Source organism: Bubalus kerabau, chromosome 2, assembly GCF_029407905.1.
Source record: "Bubalus kerabau isolate K-KA32 ecotype Philippines breed swamp buffalo chromosome 2, PCC_UOA_SB_1v2, whole genome shotgun sequence".
NCBI lineage: Eukaryota > Metazoa > Chordata > Mammalia > Artiodactyla > Bovidae > Bubalus > Bubalus kerabau.
In genome coordinates this window covers 113,984,521-114,010,041 of record NC_073625.1, presented here as the reverse complement: position 1 = coordinate 114,010,041, position 25,521 = coordinate 113,984,521, and the positions used below count along the sequence as shown (strand labels likewise).

Below are 25,521 nucleotides of genomic sequence, written 5' to 3'. Positions count from 1 at the left end.
CTTAATACAGATATCAGTAAATTTATCATATTGCCACTAGGTTTTATCAACTGTGTGCCACTGATTGGTCCATAGCAGGGGTTAGCAAACCATGACCCACGGACCAAATCCAGCCTAGCACCTATTTTTATAAATCAAGTTTTACTGCAAGACAGTGTCAGCTATTCTTTTACATACTGCATATAGCTGTTTTCATACTATACCAGCAGAGTTGAGTAGTTGAGTAGGTATAAGAGAGACCACATGGCCTGTAAAATATAAAATATTTACTACCTGGCCTTTTACAGAAAAAGTTTGCTAAATCTTGGCTTACAAGCACTTAACATCTTAACACCTCATAGAATATTATATTAATCTACTTCATTGAGGATCTCACGCTGACAGGACCTGAAGAACAGACAGTATATGCTTTGGGTTAGATACCTTGAGATGACATATATGCCAGAGGGTAAAAAATAATCACAAGATTATAAAAGTCTACCACCTCAATCAAGTTTCTGGTGGTTAAAGGTCAGAGAATATTGAAAGTAAAGATCAAATTGCACCTTTCCACCCATACCACTAAGAAAACATACATTGCTTAATACGCCTTTCTAGATTTGTGTATGATGCTTCAACATGTTTACTAAATGACAATGGTTGAGGAGGGCCCAAAGCAACAGAAGGATCCAGACTTCAATACAGGACATTTTTCTACTCAGCACTTATGACCCAGGGATCCAATGTTGCTAAAAATATCTGTGGGACTTCCCTAGTGGTACAGAGGATAAGAATCCTCCTGCTAATACAGGGGACACAGGTTCGATCTCTGGTCCAGGAAGATTCCATATGCTGTGGAGTAACTAAGTCCATGTGCCACAACTATGGAAGCCTACATGCTCTAGGGCTCTTGAGCCACAACTAAAAAGAGCCCCTGTGTCACAACTACTAAAGTCCACTTGCCCTAGAGCCCCCATGTCATAAATGCTGAGCCCATGTGCTGCAGCTACTGAAGTGTGTGTGCCTAGAGCCTGTGCTCTGCAACAATTTCAAGAAGCCACAGCAATGAGAAGCCCATGCACCACGACTAAAGAGTAGCCCCCACTCTCCACAACTAGAGAAAGCTTGTGTGCAGCAATGAAGATGCAGTGCAGCCAAAAATTAACTAATTAATTATGTAAAATCTGTGGATAAGAGGGATGATGTTTTGAGCCTGTAGTAAACCTGGAAAGAAAAATCATAAAAGAGGCTCCAGGTATTCTGAAGCAATGACACAGCCCTTAGGCAAAAATTGTTTTCATTTTCAGAACTAGTTTTAGGCTTGCTTATTAGCTACCACAGGACCATATCACAAAATATCAGATATATATTAGTAATCTCTCTTCTCTTTTTTTTGTCAAATAGGACAGTTAAGGCATGAGAAATTGTATTTTCAATGACTGTCTTTTCTCAAGCAAAAGTTACCTTGTCAGCTTATCCATTGGAAAGAAAGACTATAAAACCCAAAAGAACCATAAAAACTGACAAATGAAATAAGGAGGTATAATAAGGCAACAAAGAACAGAAAATAGATCAAAAGTAATCAATACAAAAAGAGGTAGAAAAAGAGACATGTGATCAAAATCCGAAAGAACAAAAACAAATAGCCAAGATGATAGGTTTAAACCCCAACATACCAATAAGCACACTAAACATCAATGATCTGAATACATAGGTAAACAGGCAGATATTGTCAAATTGGATTTTTCCCACAAAAGACCCAACTACATACCTAAAAAAAAACAAAAAAAAAACACTCTTTAAATATAAAAATACAACAGTCTCCCAAGGCAATATAAATAAAAGCAAAAATAAACAAATGGAACCTAATCAAACTTACAAGCTTTTGTACAGCAAAGGAAACAATAAACAAAACAGACAGCCTACAGAGGGAGAAAATATCTGCAAATGTTTTAACCAACAAAGGCTTAAACTCCAAAATACACAAATAGTTCACACAACTTAATAACAAGAACAAGGAAAAAACCCAATCAAAAAATGAGCAGAAGACGTTCTCCAAAGAAGACACACAGATGGTCAACAGGCACGTGAGAAATGCTCAACGTCACTAATTATTAGAGAAAAGCAAGTCAAAACTATAATGGGGTACCACCTCACACTGGTCAGAACAGCCATCATTAAAAAGTCTATAAATATCAAATGCTGCAAAGGGTATATGAAGAAAAGGGAACCCTTCTACACCTTGGTGGGAATGTAAGTTGGTACAGTCACTATGGTGAACAGTATAGAAGTTCCTCAGAAAACTAGAGTTGGCATATGGTCCAGCAATGCCACTTTGGGGCATATATCCGGACAAAACTATAATTCAAAAATGCTCATTGCAGCACTATTTACTAGACATGGAAGCAACATAAATGTGCATTGACAGACGAATAGATAAAGATGTGGCACATATATACAATGGCATACAACAACATGGACTTTGAGATTATCATACTAGGTAAGTCAGAAAGAGAAAGACAAATACCATGCGATATCATTTATATGTGGAGTCTAAAATATGACATAAACATGTCTATAAAACAGAAGCAAACCCACAGACACAGAGAACAGACTTGTAGTGGCCAAGGTGCAAGCAGGGAAGGGAGATGGACTGGGAGCTTGGGATTAGCAGATGCAAACTATTATATATAAAATGGAAAACAAGGTCCTACTGTATAGCACATGGAACTATAGTCAACATCCTGTGATAAACCATAGTGGAAAAGAACATTGAAAAGTATGTATAATATAGATAGATACGTATAACTCAATCACTTTGCTATAAAATAGAAATTAGCACAACATTGCAAATCAACTATATTTCATTTAAAAATATATAAGTAAATGTATATATTTTAAAATATATAAATGTATTTATTTAAATTAACTTATTTAAATAAGTATTTTTAAAAATATATTTACCTATTTAAAAATATGTTAAAAACAAATGTTAAAAGAAAAAAGATGGTAAAATATACACTAATTTTAAAAAAGATTATCATTGCTCTATTAATAAAGTAGACTGCAGAGCCAAGAATATTACTGGATATAAAGAAAGTAATTTCAAAGGACAAAGGAGTACATAACACCAAGAGAACAATCCTAAATATTTAACAAGATTTAAAATATACAAGATAAAAACAATAGATCTAAAAGGAAAAAAACATAAATTTGAAAATACAGTGAGAGATTTAAACACCCCTTTCTCAATAATTAACAGAAATAGACAGAAAATCAGAAAGGTATAAAAGACTTGAACACCATCAACTAGCTTGATCTAAATGATAGTGATCACCAATATTGATATATTATCATCTAGCCAGTAACAGTAGAATACATATTCTTTTCAAATGAACACAGAAAAATTACTAAGATATACTATACTTGGAGAAAACAAAACAAGTTCAATAAATGTAAAAGGATTAAAATTATACAAAATTTGCTATCTGGCTACAATGAAATTAAATTTGAAATCAATAACAGAAAGGCATCTGAAAAATCTCTATATTTTGAAACATGTAACATATTTCTAACAAATCCATGGATCATGAAAGAAAAGGGAAATTAAAAAGCATTCTGAATAGAATGAAAGCAAAAATGCAATAGATTATAATTTAAATTCACGAAATGTAGCTAAAGCAATATTTAGTGGGAAATACACAGTACTGTCTGTATTAAAAAAGAAAGTTCCGAAGTAAACTACCTCAACTTCTACCTTCAGATCAGATCAGATCAGATCAGTCGCTCGGTCGTATCCGACTGTTGCGACCCCGTGAATCGCAGCACGCCAGGCCTCCCTGTCCATCACCAACTCCCGGAGTTCACTCAGACTCACACCTATCGAGTCAGTGATGCCATCCAGCCATCTCATCCTCTGTCGTCCCCTTCTCCTCCTGCCCCCAATCCCTCCCAGCATCAGAGTCTTTTCCAATGAGTCAACTCTTCTCATGAGGTGGCCAAAGTACTGGAGTTTCAGCTTTAGCATCATTCCTTCCAAAGAAATCCCAGGGCTGATCTCCTTCAGAATGGACTGGTTGGATCTCCTTGCAGTCCAAGGGACTCTCAAGAGTCTTCTCCAACACCACAGTTTAAAAGCATCAATTCTTCAGCGCTCAGCCTTCTTCACAGTCCAACTCTCACATCCATACATGGCCACAGGAAAAACCATAGCCTTGACTAGACGGACCTTTGTTGGCAAAGTAATGTCTCTGCTCTTGAATATGCTATCTAGGTTGGTCATAACTTTCCTTCCAAGGAGTAAGCATCTTTTAATTTCATGGCTGCAGTCACCCAACTTCTACCTTAATAACCTACAAAAAGAAAACTCAACTAAACTCTGCTGCTGCTGCTGAGTTGCTTCAGTCATGTCCGACTCTGTGTGACCCCATAGACGGCAGCCCACCAGGCTCCCCCATCCCTGGGATTCTCAAGGCAAGAACACTGGAGTGGGTGGCCATTTCCTTCTCCAATGCATAAGAGTGAAAAGTGAAAGTGAAGTCGCTCAGTCGTGTCCGACTCTCAGCGACCCCATGGACTGTAACCCACCAGGCTCCTCCATCCATGGGATTTTCCAGGCAAGAGTACTAGAGTGGGGTGCCATTGCCTTCTCCGAACCAAGCTCTAAGGAAGCAAAAGATAGGAAGTAATAAACACCAAAACATAAATCATGAAACAGAAAACAAAACAATAAAAAGTCAAAGTAAGCAAAAGCTAGTTTTTTAAGGAAATTGATAAAAATTATAAACTCTATGGGGGAGAATGGATACATGTATATGTATGGTTGAGTCCCTTTGCTGTTCACCATGAAACAATCACAACATTGTTATCAGCTATACCCCAATACAAAATATATTCTTTTTAAAAAAAAAAAAAGAAAAATTAAAAAAATAAAAATAAAAAAATTAGAAAAAAAGAAAAATTATAAACTCTAAGAAGACTGATGTCAAACTTTATGCCCCAAAATTCAATAACTTAGGTGAAATGGTCAGAATTCTTAAAAGGAACAAACTACTAAAACTCACTCAAGAAGATAACTCGAATAACTACATTCACTAAAGAAACTGATCTGTAGATAAAAATCTTATCACAAAAACCAGAAGCTCGAAAGGCTTCACCTACTAAATGCTTAAAGAAATAAAATTTCTACAGAAACATTTCTCAAATTTTGAAGACGAGAGAATACCTTTCCATTTATTCTATGAGGCCAGTTTTTTCATGTTAGCAAAACCAGACACTCCCTCCCCCCCCAAAAAAATATCACAAAAGAGGAAAACTACAAACCAACTCCCTGATGAATACAAGTACAATATCTTAATAAAATTTTAGCAAATTGGATCTGAGTATATAAACAGGATAATACAGGATAAACCTCAGTGGGGTTTATCACAGAACCATCAGATTGATTTAACATTTGAAAAGCTACAATCATCTCAATAAATGCAGACAAAGCATTTGACAGAATACAACTTCAGTTCCTGATAAAAACTGGGAATATAAGGGAATTTTCTCAACCTGGTAAAAAGGCATAAAATATAAACCCTAAGTTAATATCGTATTATAAGTATTTAACTGTTTAGACTGAGCTTTTCCTGGTAAGATCAAAATCAGGAACAAAGCAATAATATCCATTCCTGCTACTTTATTCTTTCAGGATATCTTTGTTAACCATAGAATTCTACATTTGCAGTTATCCTCTTTTTTAGAAGATATTATTAAGTTGCCTTCTGGCCTCCACAGTTTCTGTGAGAGGGACAGAGAGAGTCTAATGGTTTGCATTCGCATAGTCTAGTCTCCTCAAGGGGTCTGGTTATTTTTGATTGCTTGCCAATCTATTTTCAAAATCGTATTGTAGACATTAAAAGCTTGTGAGACTTTTTCTTTTAGGAAATTTGTTTGTTTCTGCCAGGATCTTTGGAGCAAAGCACAGTGTAATCAGCTCAATTCAGTTTTAGAGACCAATATGGTTCAAAACTAAGCTGCAGTCCTGATAAAGCCTATCTACTTCATACATAAAGCCTACCTACTTTGTACTCCTTCCTGTCTATCCTTTTCTTAGAGTGCAGACATGCAAAATCCTAACCCAAAGCTGAAGAGTTGCTCATGAGGTTCACCACCTTGGTGGGTTCTGCTCTCTAATCCCTGTCTCCCAAGTCTTGAGAGGTTATCAGTAGTTCCCTCCAGAACTGGAAAAAGCCTCCCCACCGAAAAAGTATTTCCAAACATTGGGCTCATTTTCCTGAGCCTCCATTTTCCCCTGTAACCTAGTAATTCTTAGTAATCTTGTTGGGTCTCCAAAGACATCAGGAACATTATATTTTAAATTAAATTCTATATTAGACCTATTATTCTACATAATATATACATTCCATTTAGCTTGTCCACATGTATTTCATGGGACTACTGGTCTGAATGTCTTCCCTGGGGGCTCAGATAGTAAAGAATCTACCAGCAATGCAGGAGACCCAGGTTCAATCCCTGGGTCAGGAAGATCCCCTGGAGAAGGAAATGGCAACCCACTTCATTATTCTTGCCTGGAGAATTCCATGGACAGAGGAGCCTGGCAGGCTATAGTTCATGGGGTCATAAAGAGACAGACATGACTGAGCGACTCACACAATTGGTCTCAATTACCTATTCCATCATTACTGGAAGTCTTTAAAGTAATAACCCCTTCATTTATTACTGATTTTAATAATTGAATATAATCCAAATATAATAAAATTCATCATTTTAAAGTGTACAATTCAGAAATTTTAATGTATTCACAGACTTGTATCATCATTATCAACTAATTCCACAACATTTTTATTACCTTAAAAAGAAACCTCATAACAATTAGTAGTTATTATGCCTATTTCCCTCCAGCTCCTATCAACAGCAAATATACTTTTCTATCTCTGTAGATCTGCCTACTCTGGACATATTGAATGCATGAATTATAAATATGTGACCTTTTGTACCTGGCTTCTCTCAATTAGCATGTTTTAAAGTTCATATGGTACCATGTAATATCAATACTTCATTCTTTTTCTATTACTTAGTAATATTGCAGAAGCTCTATACAGTCAGCAAAAATAAGACCAGGAGCTCACTGTGGCTCAGATCATGAACTCCTTATTGCCAAATTCGGACTTAAATTGAAGAAAGTGGGGAAAACCACTAGACCATTTAGGTATGACCTAAATCAAATCCCTTATGATTATACAGTGGAAGTGAGAAATAGATTTAAGGGACTAGATCTGATAGAGTGACTGATGAACTATGGATGGAGGTTTGTGACATTGTACAGGAGACAGGGATCAAAGACCATCCCCAAGAAAAAGAAATGCAAAAAAGCAAAATGGCTGTCTGAGGAGGCCTTACAAATAGCTGTGAAAAGAAGAGAAGCAAAAAGCAAAGAAGAAAAGGAAAGATATACCCATTTGAATGCACAGTTCCAAAGAACAGCAAGGAGAGATAAGAAAGCCTTCCTCAGCGATCAATGCAAAGAAATAGAGGAAAACAATAGAATAGGAAAGACTAGAGATCTCTTCAAGAAAATTAGAGATACCAAGGGAACATTTCATGCAAAGATGGGCTCGATAAAGGACAGAAATGGTATGGACCTAACAGAAGCAGAAGATATTAAGAAGAGGTGGCAAGAATACACAGAAAAACTATACAAAAAAGATCTTCACGACCCAGATAAACATGATGGTGTGATCACTCACCTAGAGCCAGACATCCTGGAATGCAAAGTCAAGTGGGCCTTAGGAAGTATCACTACGAACAAAGCTAGTGGAGGTGATGGAATTCCAGTTGAACTATTTCAAATCCTAAAAGATGATGCTGTGAAAATGCTGCACTCGATATGTCAGCAAATTTGGAAAACTCAGCAGTGGCCACAGGACTGGAAAAGGTCAGTTTTCATTTCAATCCCAAAGAAAGGCAATGCCAAAGAATGCTCAAACTACTGCATGATTGCACTCATCTCACACGCTAGTAAAGTAATGTTCAAAATTCTCCAAGCCAGGCTTCAGCAATACGTGAACCGTGAACCTCTAGATGTTCAAGCTGGTTTTAGAAAAGGCAGAGGAACCAGAGATCAAATTGCCAACATATGTTGGATCATTGAAAAAGCAAGAGAATTCCAGAAAAACATCTATTTCTGCTTTATTGATGATGCCAAAGCCTTTGACTGTGTGGATCACAACAAACTGTGGAAAATTCTTAAAGAGATAGGAATACCAGACCACCTGATCTGCCTCTTGAGAAATTTGTATGCAGGTCAGGAAGCAACAGTTAGAACTGGACATGGAACAACAGACTGATTCCAAATAGGAAAAGGAGTACGTCAAGGCTGTATATTGTCACCCTGCTTATTTAACTTATATGCAGAGTACACCATGAGAAACACTGGGCTGGAAGAAACACAAGCTGGAATCAAGATTGCTGGGAGAAATATCAATAACCTCAGATATGCAGATGACACCACCCTTATGGCAGAAAGTGAAGAACTAAAGAGCCTCTTGATGAAAGTGAAAGAGGAGAGTAAAAAAGTTGGCTTAAAGCTCAACATTCAGAAAACGAAGATCATGGCATCCGGTCCCATCACTTCATGGGAAATAGATGGGGAAATAGTGGAAACAGTGGCTGGCTTTATTTTGGGGGGGCTCCAAAATCACTGCAGATGGTGACTGCAGCCATGAAATTAAAAGGTGCTTATTCCTTGGAAGGAAAGTTATGAGCAACCTAGACAGCATATTAAAAAGCAGAACCATTACTTTGTCAACAAAGGTCCATCTAGTCAAGGCTATGGTTTTTCCAGTAGTCATGTATGGATGTGAGAGTTGGACTATAAAGAAAGCTGAATGCCGAAGAATTGATGCTTTTGAACAGTGGTGTTGGAGAAGACTCTTGAGAATCCCTTAGACTGCAAGGAGATCCAGCCAGTCAATCCTAAAGGAAGTCAGTCCAGGGTGTTCATTGGAAGGACTGATGTTGAGACTGAAACTCCAATATTTTGGCCACCTGATGTGAAGATCTGACTCATTTGAAAAGGCCCTGATGCTGGGAAAGATTGAAGGCAGGAGGAAAAGGGGACGACAGAGGATGAGATGGTTAGATGGCATCACCAACTTAAAGGACATGAGTTTGGGTAAACTCGGGGAGTTGGTGATGGACAGGCAGGACTGGCGTGCTGCGGTTCATGGGGTCACAAAGAGTCAGACATGACTGAGAGACTGAACTGAACTGAATATTCTATTGCGTGAATATGCCACACTTTATTCATTCATTAGTTGATGGACATTTGGGTTATTTCTACTTTTTAACTGGTATGCATATTCATGTACACATTTTTGTTTAGACATACACTTTCAATTTCTGGGGTTGTACCAAGAACTAGAATTGCTGGGTCATATGATAACTCTGTTTACTCTTCTGAGAACTTTCAAACTATTTTCCAAAGCAGCTGCACCATTTTACAATCCTATTAACAACACAAGAATGTTCCAAATTCTCCACATCCTTGCCAACGCTTGTTATTGTATATCTTGTTATAGTCATCCCAGTGGGTATGAAGTGGTATCTTAACACCTTGCTTTGCTTTTTACTAATGAATAACAATGTAACAGTGAAAGAGGAGAGTGAAAAAGTGGGCTTGAAACTCAACATTCAAAAAACTAAGATCACGGCATCTGGCCCCATCAATTCATGGCAAATAGATGAGGAAACAATGGAATTTTCTTTAACAAACAATTTATTTTCTTGGGCTCCAAAATCACTGTAGATGGTGACTGCAGCCATGAAATCAAAAGACGCTTGCTCCTTGGAAGAAAAGCTATGACTAACCTGCTGCTGCTGCTAAGTCGCTTCAGTCATGTCTGACTCTGCACGACCCCATAGATGGCAGCCCACCAGGCTCCCCTGTCCTTGGGATTCTCCAGGCAAGAATACTGGAGTGGGTTGCCATTTCCTTCTCCAGTCTAGCCAGCATATTAAAAAGCAGAGACATTACTTTGTTGACAAAGGTTCATCCAGTCAAAGCTATGTTTCTTCCAGTAGTCATGTATGGATGTGAGAGTTGGACCATAAAGAAAGCTGAGCGCTGAAGAATTGATGCTTTTGAACTGTGGTGTTGGAGAAGACTCTTAAGAGTCCCTTAGACTGCAAGATCAAACCAGTGAATCTTAAAGGAAATCAGTCCTAAATATTCATTGGAGGACTGATGCTGAAGTTCCAATACTTTGGCTGCCTGATATGAAGAACTGACTCACTGGAAAAGATCCTGGTGCTGGGAAAGCAGAAGGAGAAGGGGACCACAGAGGAGATGGTTGGATGGCATCACCAGCTCAACAGACATGAGTTTGAGCAAGCTCCGGGAACTGGTGATGGACAGGGAAACCTGGAGTGCTGCAGTCCATGGGGTCACAAAGAGTTAGACATGACTGAGCAACTGAATGATGTTCAGCATTTTTTTATGTGCTAATTAGCCAGCTGCAGATTTTCTTTGTAGAACTGTAAGTTTCCTCCTAAGAATCTCACAGTTTTAGCTGTTAAATTTAGATCTTTGATTCATTCTGAGTCAGTTTCAACACATTTTGTAAGGTAGAAGTCTAACTTTATTCTTTTGAAAGTTGGTATCCACTTGTCCCAGAATTATTTGTTGAAAAGACTATTCTTACACCATTGTCTTGGCATTTGTCTTAAAAATGAATTGACTATAAGGATTTCTTTCTGTACTCTCAATTCTAGTCTGTTGATCTGTACTTTACACCAGAAATACAAGTCCTGACTATCTAGCCTGGTAGTAAGCTGGGAAGTGTGAGTCCCCCGACTTTATTCTTTTTCAAGATTATTTTGACTATTCTTAGTTCCTTGCATTTCCATACGAATTTTAGGATCAGTCTGTCAATTTCTGCACATACACACAAAAGCTGGAATTTTCATAGAGACTTCACTGAAGCTGTGTATCAATTTAGGAGTATGAAATGAAAACGATACTGTCTTCGAATACATGAACAAAGGACTACTTTATTTTCCATTAATTTAGGTCTTCTTTAATTTCTTCCTATGTTTGGTACTTTTCAGCATATGGGATTTTCTTTCTTTCTAACTACAAACAGTAAAATACTTACGTGTCTGTCTTGTTTTGGCCAATAGTTGCTAGGATCTTCTTAATGTCCGTTTCAGACTGTCCATTGCTATTATTTAGAACACAAATGACTTTTCTATTTTGGTCTTGTACCCTACAACCTTGCTTGATGCATTAATTTTACAGTTTTTTGGTGAATTCTTTAGGATTTTCTCTGTTGAGAAATGCATATGTATTTATAACTGTTATACCTTAGTATATTGATTCTTTTATCATTATATAATGTCCTTTGTTTCTAGTAGCGGTTTCTATTTAAATTCCATTTGTCTGATATCAAAATAGCCATTCCAGCTCTCTTTTGGTTGTCGTTTGCAATATATATATATTTTTTTCTTCCTTTTACTTTCAATCTACCTGTATCTTTGAATTTTGGTTTTTTAATCCAATTTTAAAATCTCTAACTTTTGAATGGAATGTTTCATCCATTCACATTAAAAAAAAATGCATTCACATATGATGTGATTATTGAGACAGAAGATTTACACTTGCCATTTTTACTCATTTTGATATCCCTCATACTTTTTGCTCTATTCCTTATTTACTGCTATACTTACAATAAGTGAATACTGCAGTGTTTTCTTCAATGATTTTTCACTATTTGAGTTATTTGCTTAGTGTCTGCTCTAGAATTTACCATATACATCTTAATTTATCAGAAACAGCTTCAGATTTATACTAACCTAATTCAAATGAGCTACAGAAAACATTAGTCTTATATGGCTTTATTCCCTTTCTCAGGTTTTTGTGGCATTGCTCTATGTGTATGTCTTTTAAAGAAATTAAGAGGAAAAAGGACTGCAATTATATTTTTGCAGGTTTTTGTTAATATGAATTCTTATCATTTCCAGCTTTCTTCATTTACTCCTGTGGAATCAAATTACTACCTGGGGTATCAAATTATCATCTGGGGTCATTTCTTTAACCCAGTGGAGCTTTGCTACCATCTACCTTCTTTGTACTATAGAAACAGAAAATATATTACATTTCTATATGTCACAGGTAGCAAAATATATACATTGTTTTATTTTTTATTAATTTTTATTAGAGTACAGTTGATTTTCAAATTGAGGTGCTGGAGAAGACTCTTGAAAGCCCCTTGGTCAGCAAGGACATCAAACCAATCAATCCTAAAGGAAATTAACCCTGAATAATCATTGGAAAGACTGACACTGAAGCTGAAGCTCCAATACTTTGGCCACCCGATGTGAACAGCCAACTCATTGGAAAAGACCCTGATGCTTGGAAAGACTGAAGGCAAAAGGAGAACAGGGTGGCAGACAATAAGATGATTGGGCAGCATCACTGATTTGAAGGATATGAACCTGGGCAAACTCTAGGAGATAGTGAGGGACAGGGAGGCCTGGGGTGCTACAGTCCATGGGGTTGCAGAGTTTGACCCAGCTTAGCGACTGAGCAACAACAACTAGCTGCTTTACAATGTTGTGTTGGTTTCTTACTGTACAGCAAAGTTAATCAGCCATACATATACATACATCCACTCTTTTATAGATTTCCTTCCCATTTAAGTCTCTACAGAGCACTGAGGAGAATTCCCTGTGCTCATTAACTATCTACTTTATATACAGTGGTGGTTTAGTGGCTAAGTCGTGTCCGACCCTTGCAAACCCATGGACTGTATGTAGCCTGCCAGGCTCTTCTGTCCACGGGATTATCCCGGCAAGAATACTAGAGTGGGTTGCCATTTCCTACTACAGATTTTATACACAGTAGTGTACATACGTCAGTCCCAATCACCCAATTCTTCCCACTCTCTCTCTCTCTCCCATCCCTTGGTGGCCATACATTTGTTCTCTATGTCAGTGTCTTTATTTCTGTTTTGCAAACAGGTTCATCTCTACCATTTTTCCAAATCCACATATAAAGTGCTGGTTACTGCTCCTCTGTCCATGGAATTCTCCAGACAAGAATACTGGAGTGGGTTGCCATTTCCTTCTCCAGGAGATCTTCCCGACCTAGGGATCGAATCCAGGTCTCCTGCATTGCAGGCAGATTCTTTACCATCTGAACCACCAGGAAAGCCGCAATATTATACAATATCTTTTTCTGAGATACTTCACCTGTTACGATAATCTCTAGGTCCATCCACATCTCTGCAAATGGCATTACTTCATTCCTTTTTATGACCAAGCAATATTCTACTGTGTATACGTATAGGAGCAAGAATAAAGAAGCTATTCTTTATCCGTTCCTCTGTCAATGGACATTTGCATTGCCTGCTATGCTGCAATGAACACTGGAGTACATGCATCCTTTAGAAATATGGTTTTCTCCAGATATACGCCCAGGAATGGGATTGCTGGGTCATATGTTAGCTCTACTTTTAGTCTCTTAAGAAACCTCCATACTATTCTCCATAGTGGCTGTACCAATTTACACTCCCATCAACAGTGTAGGAAGGTTCCCTTTTCAGCATTTATTGTTTGTAGAATTTTTGATGATGGCCATGCTAACTGGTGTGAGGTGATACCTCATTGTAGTTTTGATTTGCATTTCTCTAATAATAATGTTGAGCATCCTTTTATGTGTCTGTTGGCCATCTGTGTGTCTTCTTTGAAGAAATGTCTATTTAGGTCTTCCACACTTTTTTTGATTGGGTTATTCATTTTCTTTCTATATTGATCTGCATGAGGTGTTTGTATATTTTGGAGATTAATCCCTGCTGTTGCTTTGTTGGCAAATATTTTCTCCCATGTGATGGTTGTCTTTTTGTTTTATGGTTTCCTTTGCCGTGTAAAGCTTTTAAATTTAATTAGGTCCCTTTTGTTTATTTTTGTCTTTTTTCCCATCACTCTAGGCAGTAGATCAAAAAATATCTTGCTGTGATTTATGTCAGAGAATGTTCTGTCTAATTTTCCTCTAAGAGTTTTATGGTATCCAGCATTTAGGTCTTTAATCCATTTTGAGTTTTGTGTGTGTGTATGCTGTTAGGGAATGTTCTAATTTCATTCTTTTACATGCAGTTGTTCAGTTTTACCAGCACCATTTATTGAAGAGACTGTCTTTTTTCCATTGTATATTCTTGCCTCCTTTTTCATAAACAGAAATATATTGCTTTCCTATACACTAATAATGAAAGATCAGAAATAGAGATTAAGGAAATAATCCCATTTACCACTGCATCAAAAAGAATAAAATACCTAGGAATAAACTGATCTAAGAAAGTAAAAGACCTGTACTCAGAAAACTGTAAGATACTGATGAAAGAAATCCAAGATAACAAAAATAGATGGAAAGATATACTGTGTTCTTGGATTGGTCACAGGTGGCCACAGGTGCATGGGTTTACCTCTGGCCTTTCTATCCTGTTACACTGATCTATATTTCTGTTTTTGTGCCAGTACCATATTGTTTTGATTACTGCAAATTTGTAGTATATTCGGAAGTCAGGGAGCCTGATTCCTCCAGCCCATTCTTCTTTCTCAAGATTGCTTTTGCTATTCAGAGTCTTTTTTGTTTCCATACAAATTGTAAAATTTTTTTCTTTTAATTCTTTGAAAAATGCCCTTGAATAGCGATTGCATTAAACCTATAGATTGCTTTTGGGTAGTATAGTAATTTTGCCAATAGTGATTCTTCCAATCCAAGAACACGGTATATCTTTCCATCTATTTTTGTTTATCTTGAGTCTTTTCAAATAAGTCAGTTCTTCGCATCAGGTGACCAAAGTATTGGAGTTTCAGCTTCAGCACCAGTCCTTCCAATGAATATTCAGGACTGATTTCCTTTAGGATAGACTGGTTGGATCTCCTTGATGGACTGGTTGGATTTCCTTGCAGTCCAAGGGACTCTCAGGAGTCTTCTCCAACACCACACTTCAAAAGCATCAATTCTTCAGTGCTCAGCTTTCTTTACAGTCCAACTCTCACATCCATACATGACTACTGGAAAAACCATAGCCTTGACTAGACGGACCTTTGTTGGCAAAGTAATGTCTCTGTTTTTTAATATGCTGTCTAGGTTGGTCATAACTTTCCTTCCAAGGAGTAAGCGTCTTTTAATTTCATGGCTGAAATCACCATCTGCAGTGATTTTGGAGCCCAGAAAAATAGTCTGTCGCTGTTTCCACAGTTTCCCCATCTATTTCCCATGAAGTGATGGGACCAGATGCCATGATCTTCGTTTTCTGAATGCTGAGTTTTAAGCCAACTTTTTTACTCTCCTCTTTCACTTTAATCAAGAGGCTTTTTAGTTCCTCTTCACTTTCTGCCATAAGGGTGGTGTCATCTGCATACCTGAGGTTATTGATATTTCTCCTGGCAATCTTGATGCCAGCTTGTGCTTCTTCCAGCCCAGTGTTTCTCATGATGTACTCTGCATATAAGTTAAATAAGCAGGGGCACAATATACAGCCTTGACATATTCCTTTCCCTATTTGAAACCAGTCTGTTGTTCCATGTCCAGTTCTAACTGTTGCTTCTTGATCTGCATACAGATTTCTCAGGAGGCAGGTCAGGTGGTCTGGTATTCCTATCTCTTTAAGAATTTTCCACAGTTTGTTGTGATCCACACAGTCAAAGGCTTTGGCAAAGTCAATAAAGCAGAAATAGATGTTTTTCTGGAACTCTCTTGCTTTTTCCATGATCCAGCGGATGTTGGCAATTCGATCTCTGGTTCCTCTGCCTTTTCTAAAACCAGCTTGAACATCTAGAAGCTCACAGTTCAGGTACTACTGAAGCCTGGCTTGGAGAATTTTGAGCATTACTTTACTAGCGTGTGAGATGAATGCAATTGTGTGGTAGTGTGAGCATTCTTTGGCATTGCCTTTCTTTGGGATTGGAATGAAAACTGACCTTTTCCAGTCCTGCGGCCACTGTTGAGTTTTCCAAATTTGCCGACATATCGAGTGCAGCACGTTCACAGCATCATCTTTTAGGATTTGAAATAGTTCAACCAGAATTCCATCACCTCCACTAGCTTTGTTCATAGTGATGCTTGCTAAGGCCCACTTGACTTCACATTCCAGGATGTCTGGCTCTAGGTGAGTGATCAAACCACTGTGATTATCTGGGTCATGAAGATCTTTTTTGTACAGTTCTTCGGTGTATTCTTGCCACCTCTTCTTAATATCTTCTGCTTGTGTTAGCTCCATACCATCTGTCCTTTATTGTGCCCATCTTTGCATGAACAAATGAAGAGATGGAGCCAAAGCAAAACCAACACCCACTTGTGGATGTGACTGGCGATAGAAGCAAAGACCGATACTGTAAAGAGCAATATTGCATAGGATCCTGGAATGTTAGTTCCATGAATAAAGGCAAATTGGAAGTGGTCAAACAGGAGATGGCAAGAGTGAATGTTGACATTTTAGGAATCAGTGAACTAAAATGGACTGGAATGGGTGAATTTAACTCAGATAACCATTTTATCTATTACTGTAGGCAAGAATCCCTTAGAAGAAATGGAGTAGCCATCATAGTCAACAAAAGATCCCAAAATGCAGTACTTGGATGCAATCTCAAAAACAACAGGATGATCTCTGTTCATTTCCAAGGCAAACCATTCAATATCACGGTAATCCAAGTCTATGCCCCTACCAGTAATGCTGAAGATGCTGAAGTTGAATGGTTCTATGAAGACCTACAAGACCTTCTAGAACTAACACCCAAAAAAGATGTCCTTTTCATTATAGGGGCCTGGAATACAAAAGTAGGAAGTCAAGAAACACCTGGAGTAACAGGCAAATTTGGTCTTGGAGTACAGAATGAAGCAGGGCAAAGGCTAACGTAGTTTTGTCAAGAGAATGCACTTGTCATAGCAAACACCCTCTTCCAACAACACAAGAGGTTTGTCATATATGGTTTTTATTATGTTGAGGCAGGTTCCCTCTAAGCCTACTTTCTGGAGAGCTTTCATCACAAATGTTTGTTGAACTTTGTCAAAAGCTTTTTCCGCCATCTATTGAGATTATATATATACATGTATGTAGCTTTATAATATTGTTTTTAACTGACATAGAAAAGAAGGAAATACATTTTATTGTCTAACTACCTTTATGATTGCTCTTTGCCTTTTTTTCTTTCAGTATGGATTCAAATTATTGTCTGGGTCTTGCTTTCAAATATGAAGAACTTGCATCAGTATTTCTTTAAGGTGAGTCCACCAGCAACAAATTCTCTTATCTTCTGCTTATCTGCAAATATCTTTATTTCACCTTCATTTTTGAAAGACAGCCTTGCTATATATAGGATTCTTGGTTGAGTTTTTGTTTCCCTTTGAATTTTTTGAGCATATTATCCCATCACCTTCTTGTCCCCACTGTTTCTGTTGAGAAGGCAGTTGTTAATTTTGTTGTGGTTAACCCTGTAAATGACAAATTTTCTCTTGCTGTTTTAAAATTTTTTCCTTGTCTTTCATCATTTTTAATGATTCATCTATTTGTGACTCTCTTGCATGTATCCTATTTGGAATTCCTTGAGCTTCCTGGAGGAGCAGATTAACATATTTGAATAAGTGGAAACTTTTCAGCTTTTATTTCTTCAATGCTTCTTCTGCTCCCCTCTCTCTCCTTTCCTTCTGGTTCTCCCATTATGCATATGTTAGTGTGCTTAATAGGGCTCCATATTTTTCTGAAGTTCTGTTCATTTTTCTTCATTTTTTCCTCTGTTCTTTGGACTACATAATCTCTATTGATCTTTTTTCTGCCTGTTCAAATCTACTGTTGAGCCCAACTAGCAAGTTTTTTATTTCAGCTGTATTTGTCAATTCCAGAATTTCCATTTGGTTCCTTTACTTTAAAATTTCTTTCTTTTATTAATACTGTCTATTTGATGTGACATCACCATCATATTCTTTAATCATGGCTTCCTTTAGTTCTTTGAAGAAAATTATAATGGCTACTTTGAAGTCTTTGTCTGTTAAATCTGACATCAGATCATTCTCACAGGCAGTTTCTATTGCCTGCCTTCCCTACCACACCCCATCTCCAGTGTATGAATTATACTTTCCTTTTTGAATGTCTTGTAATTGTTTTTATTGGAAACTAGGCATTTTAGAAACTATATTTTAACAACTCTGGGTACTGATCCACCTCCTCTCCCCAAGGGTTTGTTACTACTATTTGTTTGTTTACTTGTTTTCTGACTAGCTGGATTATTTTAGTGAAATCTGCTTCCTTTCTCTCCCATAATTTGTATTAATCAAACCAAACATGAAACGTTGTGTTCAACCTTGAATGCCACATCTGAAGAATACTAACAAACATAAGCATATAAAGAGGAAGCTTCCAGGATGAGGAGGGTTTCGAAATACAATAGACAAAAAGGGTAAGGAAATTGGGGATATTTTACATGAAGTCAATCAGACTAACAGGATAAAAAGGACACAAAGCTGCTGATTTCAAAGTTGTGGTACAGCCGAAGCCAGGGAGGGAGAGGTCACAGAACTTAGACAAATGTAGGCATTATAGGGAACAGATTTTAGCTCAAAAATACAAGAAAGAATTTTTAAAATAAGCAATTCAACAGTGGCATATACTACCTTATAAAATAACAAGGGTTTTACTTCTAAGCAGACATTTTCAACATTTCATAACTGTTGAGAATGACACTCCTTGTTTGAGAGGGACGTCTGAGTAGATGATCATATTTCCCGTGACAGTCAAGAACCTTGACCTCAAATGTAGTCATTTTTACACAATGCAAAGCACTTTACATGCCTATAGGTATACACTGCAAATAAACATTTTCTTTTCAAGAAAAATGTGTACAAAGAAACCTTCTTAAATGTTTCTCTAGTAAACCGTTTCTTTGAGATTGCTGTTTAAAAGTATTTTTCTGATCAGCCATATATCTGAGAGATAACAATATAAAACATTGGGGAAAATGATTAATTACTTTGAGCTTCTACATTCTCTCATGTACTTGCTTTAAAATTTTAGAATAAATTAATTCATTTTTTAAGAGTCCCTCAGTTCTTAGAAAATACTTTTTTAATGAAGTAATTGAGATCCAGAACTCACCAGAAGAAATCTTACCAGCACCTTTATAGTCAACAGAAAATGCAGATGTGACTCCATTGGCTGACCCCAGCTCACCCATGGAAATTTGATAAGGGGGCCTCAGCTTGATTTCCATCTGCATGTCAGACAGATTTATCTTTGTTGAAAGAGACCTTGGATTATTATATCGCTGCTTGGTCCTCTGAATGAAGTTATCTACGTAAAATAAAAAATAAATTTCCTTGCAGTCATTTGTTAATTAAATCATTTGAAAGTGTGATGTTTACGGACAGTAAATTTGGTGATAAACAGTTTGTTATCCTAAATGTCCAAACTGTCATGGAATGCCCTAATATTATTTGTGTTTAATGGTTAATATATCCTGGCATCATCAGTTTTTCTCACTAGAAATTATACTCTAGAAACTAGTAATTATAAATAAACTAAGGATTTAATATCACATGGTTGTGAGAATACTTCTACAATTATATCCACTTCAAGGAATTATTCTGAACCTCTTAAAAAAAAAAAAATGAAAACAGCTCCCTTTAAATTTAAACCAAAGCCTTAATTTGTACAGGGATTCAGATCTCATAAAGTATTGCCTGTAAGTATTACCAGTTGTAATTACATTAAAACATACACTGTAAATTGCATGTTCATATAAATCTGTTTTCTTATTTATTGCTTATACCATTAGAACACATGCTTTAAAGAACACATTTAATGAAACCAATAAAAAACATTTCCTAAATTTCTCCCAATTTTATTTCCACTATTTGCATCTTGAATTTACCCTTTTTCCCCCTTCTGCATCAGGAGTCAAGCAAACTAATGTCCACAGGCCAAATCTAGCCTGTTGATTCTATTTGTGAATAAAATGTTACTGGAATATAAGTATACTCATTCATTTATGCATTGCCTATGGCTGTTTTCAAGCTATAATAGCAAGGGCTGAGACTGAGAAAATAATCCTTAAAGCCTAAATTTGTACTATCTGGTCCTTTACAATAAATGTTTGCCAACTTCTGTTCTACATTAAGCAGTCTAAAAATACTATCACATAAACACAAAGCTCTGAATCTCTAGCTTAGAAATTTCTCACTGAGAAATTATCTTCTGGGATTAATTCTTTGAGCCAATAATCAGATCCTCTACAGAGTTCAAACAGAACCTTTTCTAATAGGCATTCAAGTGAAGAAGTTGCCATAATTTATAGACTGTCAAACTATTCTGCCAAAAGCAAGTTAGTAGAATTTTCTGAGTTTTCTCTCTGTCCCTTAGTATTAGATGAAAAATCATTTATGACTGAATAGAGACAGGATAATGAAAAGGAAAAAAAAAAATCAGGCCCTTACCAAATTCAATGAAACAGTACGGTCTGACAGCAGTATTTGTCTTCATCATGTTATAAGTAGTAATGAACTCCTTCTGAAGCTCATCCAGGAAAGAGAAGGCCAGAACATTTGGGTAATTTTCAGTGCACAACATCATGTAGCTCACTCCCATAGAGCTAATAAAACTACAGTGTAAAAAACATCGGATTTAAAATTTCAAATTAAATCAAGGTAATTCATTACTTCACAAGACTGGGTCTATATACCACACACTGCTGCTACAGAGGTATTGATGTTATTAACACTTATTAAATATTTTAGCAAAAAATTAAAGGAATTGAAATATAATGCTAGTTTCAGTTGCGGTTTAAAAACAATAGACAAAAAAGTGAATGTATTCATTTTGCTATATAGCAGAAACTAACACAACATTGTAAATCAACTATACTCAAATTAAGATTCATTTTTAAAAAGTGGAGAGGGACATATACTATGATTCAAACACTTCAGTTACTTATCATTTGGGGTAGAAAGCAGGAAAGACTATGCAAATAGATAAGGGTCACAGATAGCTTAACATTTCAATCCTTCAACCTAGAGGAATTTAACACTGTTTGAATCAAGAACTTTTTAGAGGTTCTGATGAAAGTTATGGACACTCTTTGCAGAAACAACACAGAATTTGGCAGACAGTTTCAAGGTGATTACTGACCTCCTAAAGTTATCCACTGACTCCAAAATCAAATCCTCTACTTCACAAAATGAATTATGTATCAGTGGGGGAAAAAGAGAATTTATGAGTTCATAACAACAAATAAAAGGGAAGAAAGGAAGACTCTCATTCACAGCAGAATGCTGAATACCACCTGGTAAATGTGGAGATAGTGGTAGAACTGGAAAACTTAGCACTTTGCAGCCTACACAGTAAAGACTGAATCCATTTATTAACAGTGGATGCTAAATCTAGGTAGGTACTTTGGTAAGGAGCAGGAAATTGTGCATGGCTTTAAAATGTCTCTCATGGATTGCTTATCGGCTGCAGGGGAATTCTACTGTATTTATAAAACAGTAGAAACTAGACAACACGTTAACCAAGTACTCTAATATCACTAAAGAGGGACAGATGGCCTTCCCATGCCTCCAGATGTGATCCTCAGTAAGACATATCAGTTCTAGCTGAGAATGCATAATCTGAAGCTAATCATGAAGGAACACCAGAATAATCAACATTCTATTTTCTTTAAAAGGGTGTGGGGTGGGGAGCTGTATTCTTCAGAAACCTCAATGTTAAAAAAAAAAAAAAGAAAGAAAGGTTTTGGAAACATTTCTGATCAAAGGAGGTTAAAGAGACACAACTAAATGCAATACCTAACCCTAGTCTGGAACCTGTGTTACAGAAGGGGAAAAATTCTATTGAGGACATTCCTCCATCAACTGACAAAAACAGAAAACAGGTGGAACGGTAGTTTAGGTAAAAGTATGGTATCAATATTAAATATACTAGATCTGATAACCATACTATAATTAAGTATAGAAATATCTCTAACCTTAGAAAATACACTCTGAAGTAGTTAGGAATAAAAGGGTATGGTATTTTTGTTTCTCTCAAATGGATTAGACAAAAATAAATCAGACAGATAGATAAAACAATAAAGTAAATGGGGTAAAATGTTAACAAAATGTGACTCTGGGTTCAAGTATTATTTGTAATTTTCATACTTGTACAACTTTTCTGAAAGTTTGAAATTATTTCTAAATAAGTTAAAATTTAAAAACAAAAATGTTTAAAATAACCATCTTCTATTGGAAAAAAAATTTCTAAAACAAAGTATACATTGCCCTATAACATGCATAGGATGGGACAGAAATTGATGGTTTTTAATGAGTCATTAAACGTTCTTGCATGGTACTGTCAACACAGTTCTGGTCTAGATCAAGAGAAGCAAACAGAGCGACAGGCTGTAACCGCCACTCCCATGCCAGACACTGCTAATCTGTCACAGCAATTTTTACTACCGAGCTCTGATCCACATCAGAGTCCCTCTCTCTCCCTTTTTCTCTACTATTATAGAAGCAGAATTTATTTATTAATATCATTTTAAATTTAACTTTTAAAATATTCACATGACTCAAATTTTAAAAGAATGAAAAATGAAAGGAAATATATACTTGAAGTATTTTATCCCCACTGCTGCTCTCAGATACTCAGTTCTCTGTCCCTCAAGCAACTCATGTTACTTTTAATTTCATATGCATCCTTTCAGTGCAAGTTATGCATATGAAAACAAATATACATCTATCTTTCTTAAAAGACCACCCAAGGCAGCCAAATAATGTGGGGTTGGCACCTATTCATCTATTATTAACAGTGTGAGATATACTACTAGGGAAACTGTGCTGATCTTGTGCTTCTGGAATAACCTGAAATTCCTTTCTGAAGTTCCACTTAACATACAGCCATTTGATGCAATGTTTTTCAAGCTGCAAGTTGGTACTCCTCCCCAGTAGATCATAAAATTAATGAATTACACACAGCATTTTCTTAAAAACTGAAATAGAATATTACAGAAAATGCTGGAATGCAAATTGTTTCATAAAACTTTGGTTTATCCTACTTGTATGCTAAGTAACGGTCACAAAGTAAAATGTATCTCTTCTTACGGGTCACGGTCAAAAAAGTTTAGCCATAATGTACTGTACTTTTCTACAAAATTGCCAAGTAAATTGAAAAATCAAAGTATGATTTTCCCAAATACTTTTCCCTGTCCAAAAAAATCTTCACTGTCACTATCAAAATTCTTCAACATGTCATTAGCATTCAAATATATCTCACAATAACTTGAATTGCAATAGAACAAAATTGGTGATTGGCTTCTAAACACTTGGAACTTTCAAGTAGCTGCTGAGGCGTTATTTCACTATCCTTCTATAATATGATGGAAGCTTTTACACTCCAGTTTTTGTGCTATAACAGGGTTTTACTGTACTTCCATATTAATAACAGAGTGAACCATAGACACTTATATGTGTTTATCCCAAATGGTTTCTCTTGCTTGCACTCAATTTACCTGGCAAATTATTTGTGAAATAAAAAAAGTCCTGTTTTTAAGATGGTATGTTAACGTTTTCAAGTCTTTATTACAAAGTCTTTATTTTATTATAAATGCTAGATATTCTCCAAAAATGCTATATTCTATAGTATTATGAGTTTTCATAGTGAATTTACCTTTACAATGCTGTCTTTTTTTGAAACGCAAAGCTGGTTTTCCAAAATTAGATACAACTCTGTTATCAAAGGTTCTACTTTTTCATATCACTGGGACAAACTGAAAGACTCCTACCATCACACTGAGGACAACTTGCAATGAAATAGTCTAAAGTCACTAGAGGCAAGCAAGTTTGTGCAGGCTTTAGCCTGTCCATCATTTGGCTCACTTGTTACAGACAATCTGGCTGTTGTTCTTCTGCCTTGATGAGGAGGAAGAAGAGAAGTAGCAGTAACAGTAATGCTGCTGCTGCTGCTGCTAAGTCGCTTCAGTCGTGTCTGACTCTGTGCGACCCCATAGACGGCAGCCCACCAGGCTCCCCCATCCCTGGGACTCTCCAGGCAAGAACACTGGAGTGGGTTGCCATTTCCTTCTCCAATGCATGAAAGTGAAAAGTGAAAGTGAAGTCGCTCAGTCGTGTCCTATAGTATGGTTTAATAATAGTAATAGTAATAGCAGGTATGGTTTACTGATCACTTGGTATGAACCAGGCCCTTTGCTAAGTATTTTACATATTTTATCTAATTTTATTTTTACTTTATGTAAATAAAGCACATGTTATCTATCTTCACGTAATTAACCCAGTTTATACTCACACATTTGTATGTTTGTTGTCATGTCTCTCTCACTAATATTTATGCTCCCTGAGAGCAGAGATGATTCTTTGCGGTTCACCACTGTATTCTTAATATCTAGAATATTATGTCCAGTACACAATAAGTGCTCAATAAATTTGTAAATAAATAAGTGCATAGATGGCATCATTCATTTATTCATTTATACCTAATTGGTTTAGATACTATGCACAGATAATTGCACAGCTCAGTGGCATCTACACCAAGAAGCTAAATAAACACCTGACTAATGACAGAAGGGAGTAGAACTTCACATACTCTTCCAGGTCATTGTTCCCAGAAGACTTGAGTTCAAGTCACTAAGTCTTCAACATCTCCCATTTAAAAGACAGGGCTGTGCTCAGAGATCATGTACAACTACTCACCTGTGCCCTGAGTACCTCCAGATGGTTATAAAGGGCTAACAAGTTTGTGGGCTTTCCTCTTATCACAGACATTACTAATCCTCACAACAACAACAAAGTCCTCTTTTCTCCACCTTAAGCACAATTCTTAAATTGCCACTGTTTTCTTCCTACTTCACACTCTAATTTCCTTTTCTTTTTTTATTTCCTTCCACTTCTGGACTTTGGGATCCATGGGATTTGATCTCTATAGCTACTGCCTTTCTTCTGACCCAGGAATTAATCTAACCTCATTACATCTTTGGTTCCTCTCCATGGCACATATACGAGAAACTTCTTTAGGAATTCCAAGGTCAAGAGTGTCTGGGACAGGTAAGGCTGGTTGAAGTTCAAACTACAGATAAGGAGGCTTTACCACTTTCAGTCACTTTGTTTAAAAGCTAATTTTAACATATATCCAAGCAGGCCACACCTCAAATGATTCCTAAAGTCCAACAAAATGAATAAGTGGTTTTAGACATTAAACTTTTCCTAGTACCTAATTTTATTTATGAAATGCCAAAAAAATTTTTTTAGACATCACCAATTAAACATCAACATTATTAAGACTAGCTGGCTTGTTGTACCAAATTAAAATGATAAGTGAAGACTATGATCTTTCTCACAACAAATAATAAAGCACCCAGTGCATATCCAGCATTCTACTCTACAGGCTTTAATGTCAAAGACCAAATGCCTGCCCACCAGGAACCTGTAGTTAGGTACTGGGAATATACTTAAAATGATATACAAAACAAGATAAAAGAAACAAAACTGAACTTTTTAGC

The 25,521-nt window shown here is 36.5% G+C and overlaps 1 protein-coding gene across 7 annotated transcripts in view; it reads right to left on the bottom strand.

The window, feature by feature from the left end:
• Positions 1-25,521, bottom strand: part of SEC22A (SEC22 homolog A, vesicle trafficking protein) — an 85,961-nt gene that overhangs the window by 35,575 nt on the left and 24,865 nt on the right. For all 7 annotated transcript variants that reach the window (XM_055568401.1, XM_055568402.1, XM_055568403.1 and 4 more), the window contains 2 exons: positions 20,471-20,634; positions 19,134-19,328 (listed from right to left, as the gene is read on the bottom strand). In XM_055568401.1, coding sequence (XP_055424376.1) covers positions 19,134-19,328; positions 20,471-20,634 — 359 coding nt within the window. The remainder of the gene's footprint in view (positions 1-19,133; positions 19,329-20,470; positions 20,635-25,521) is intronic.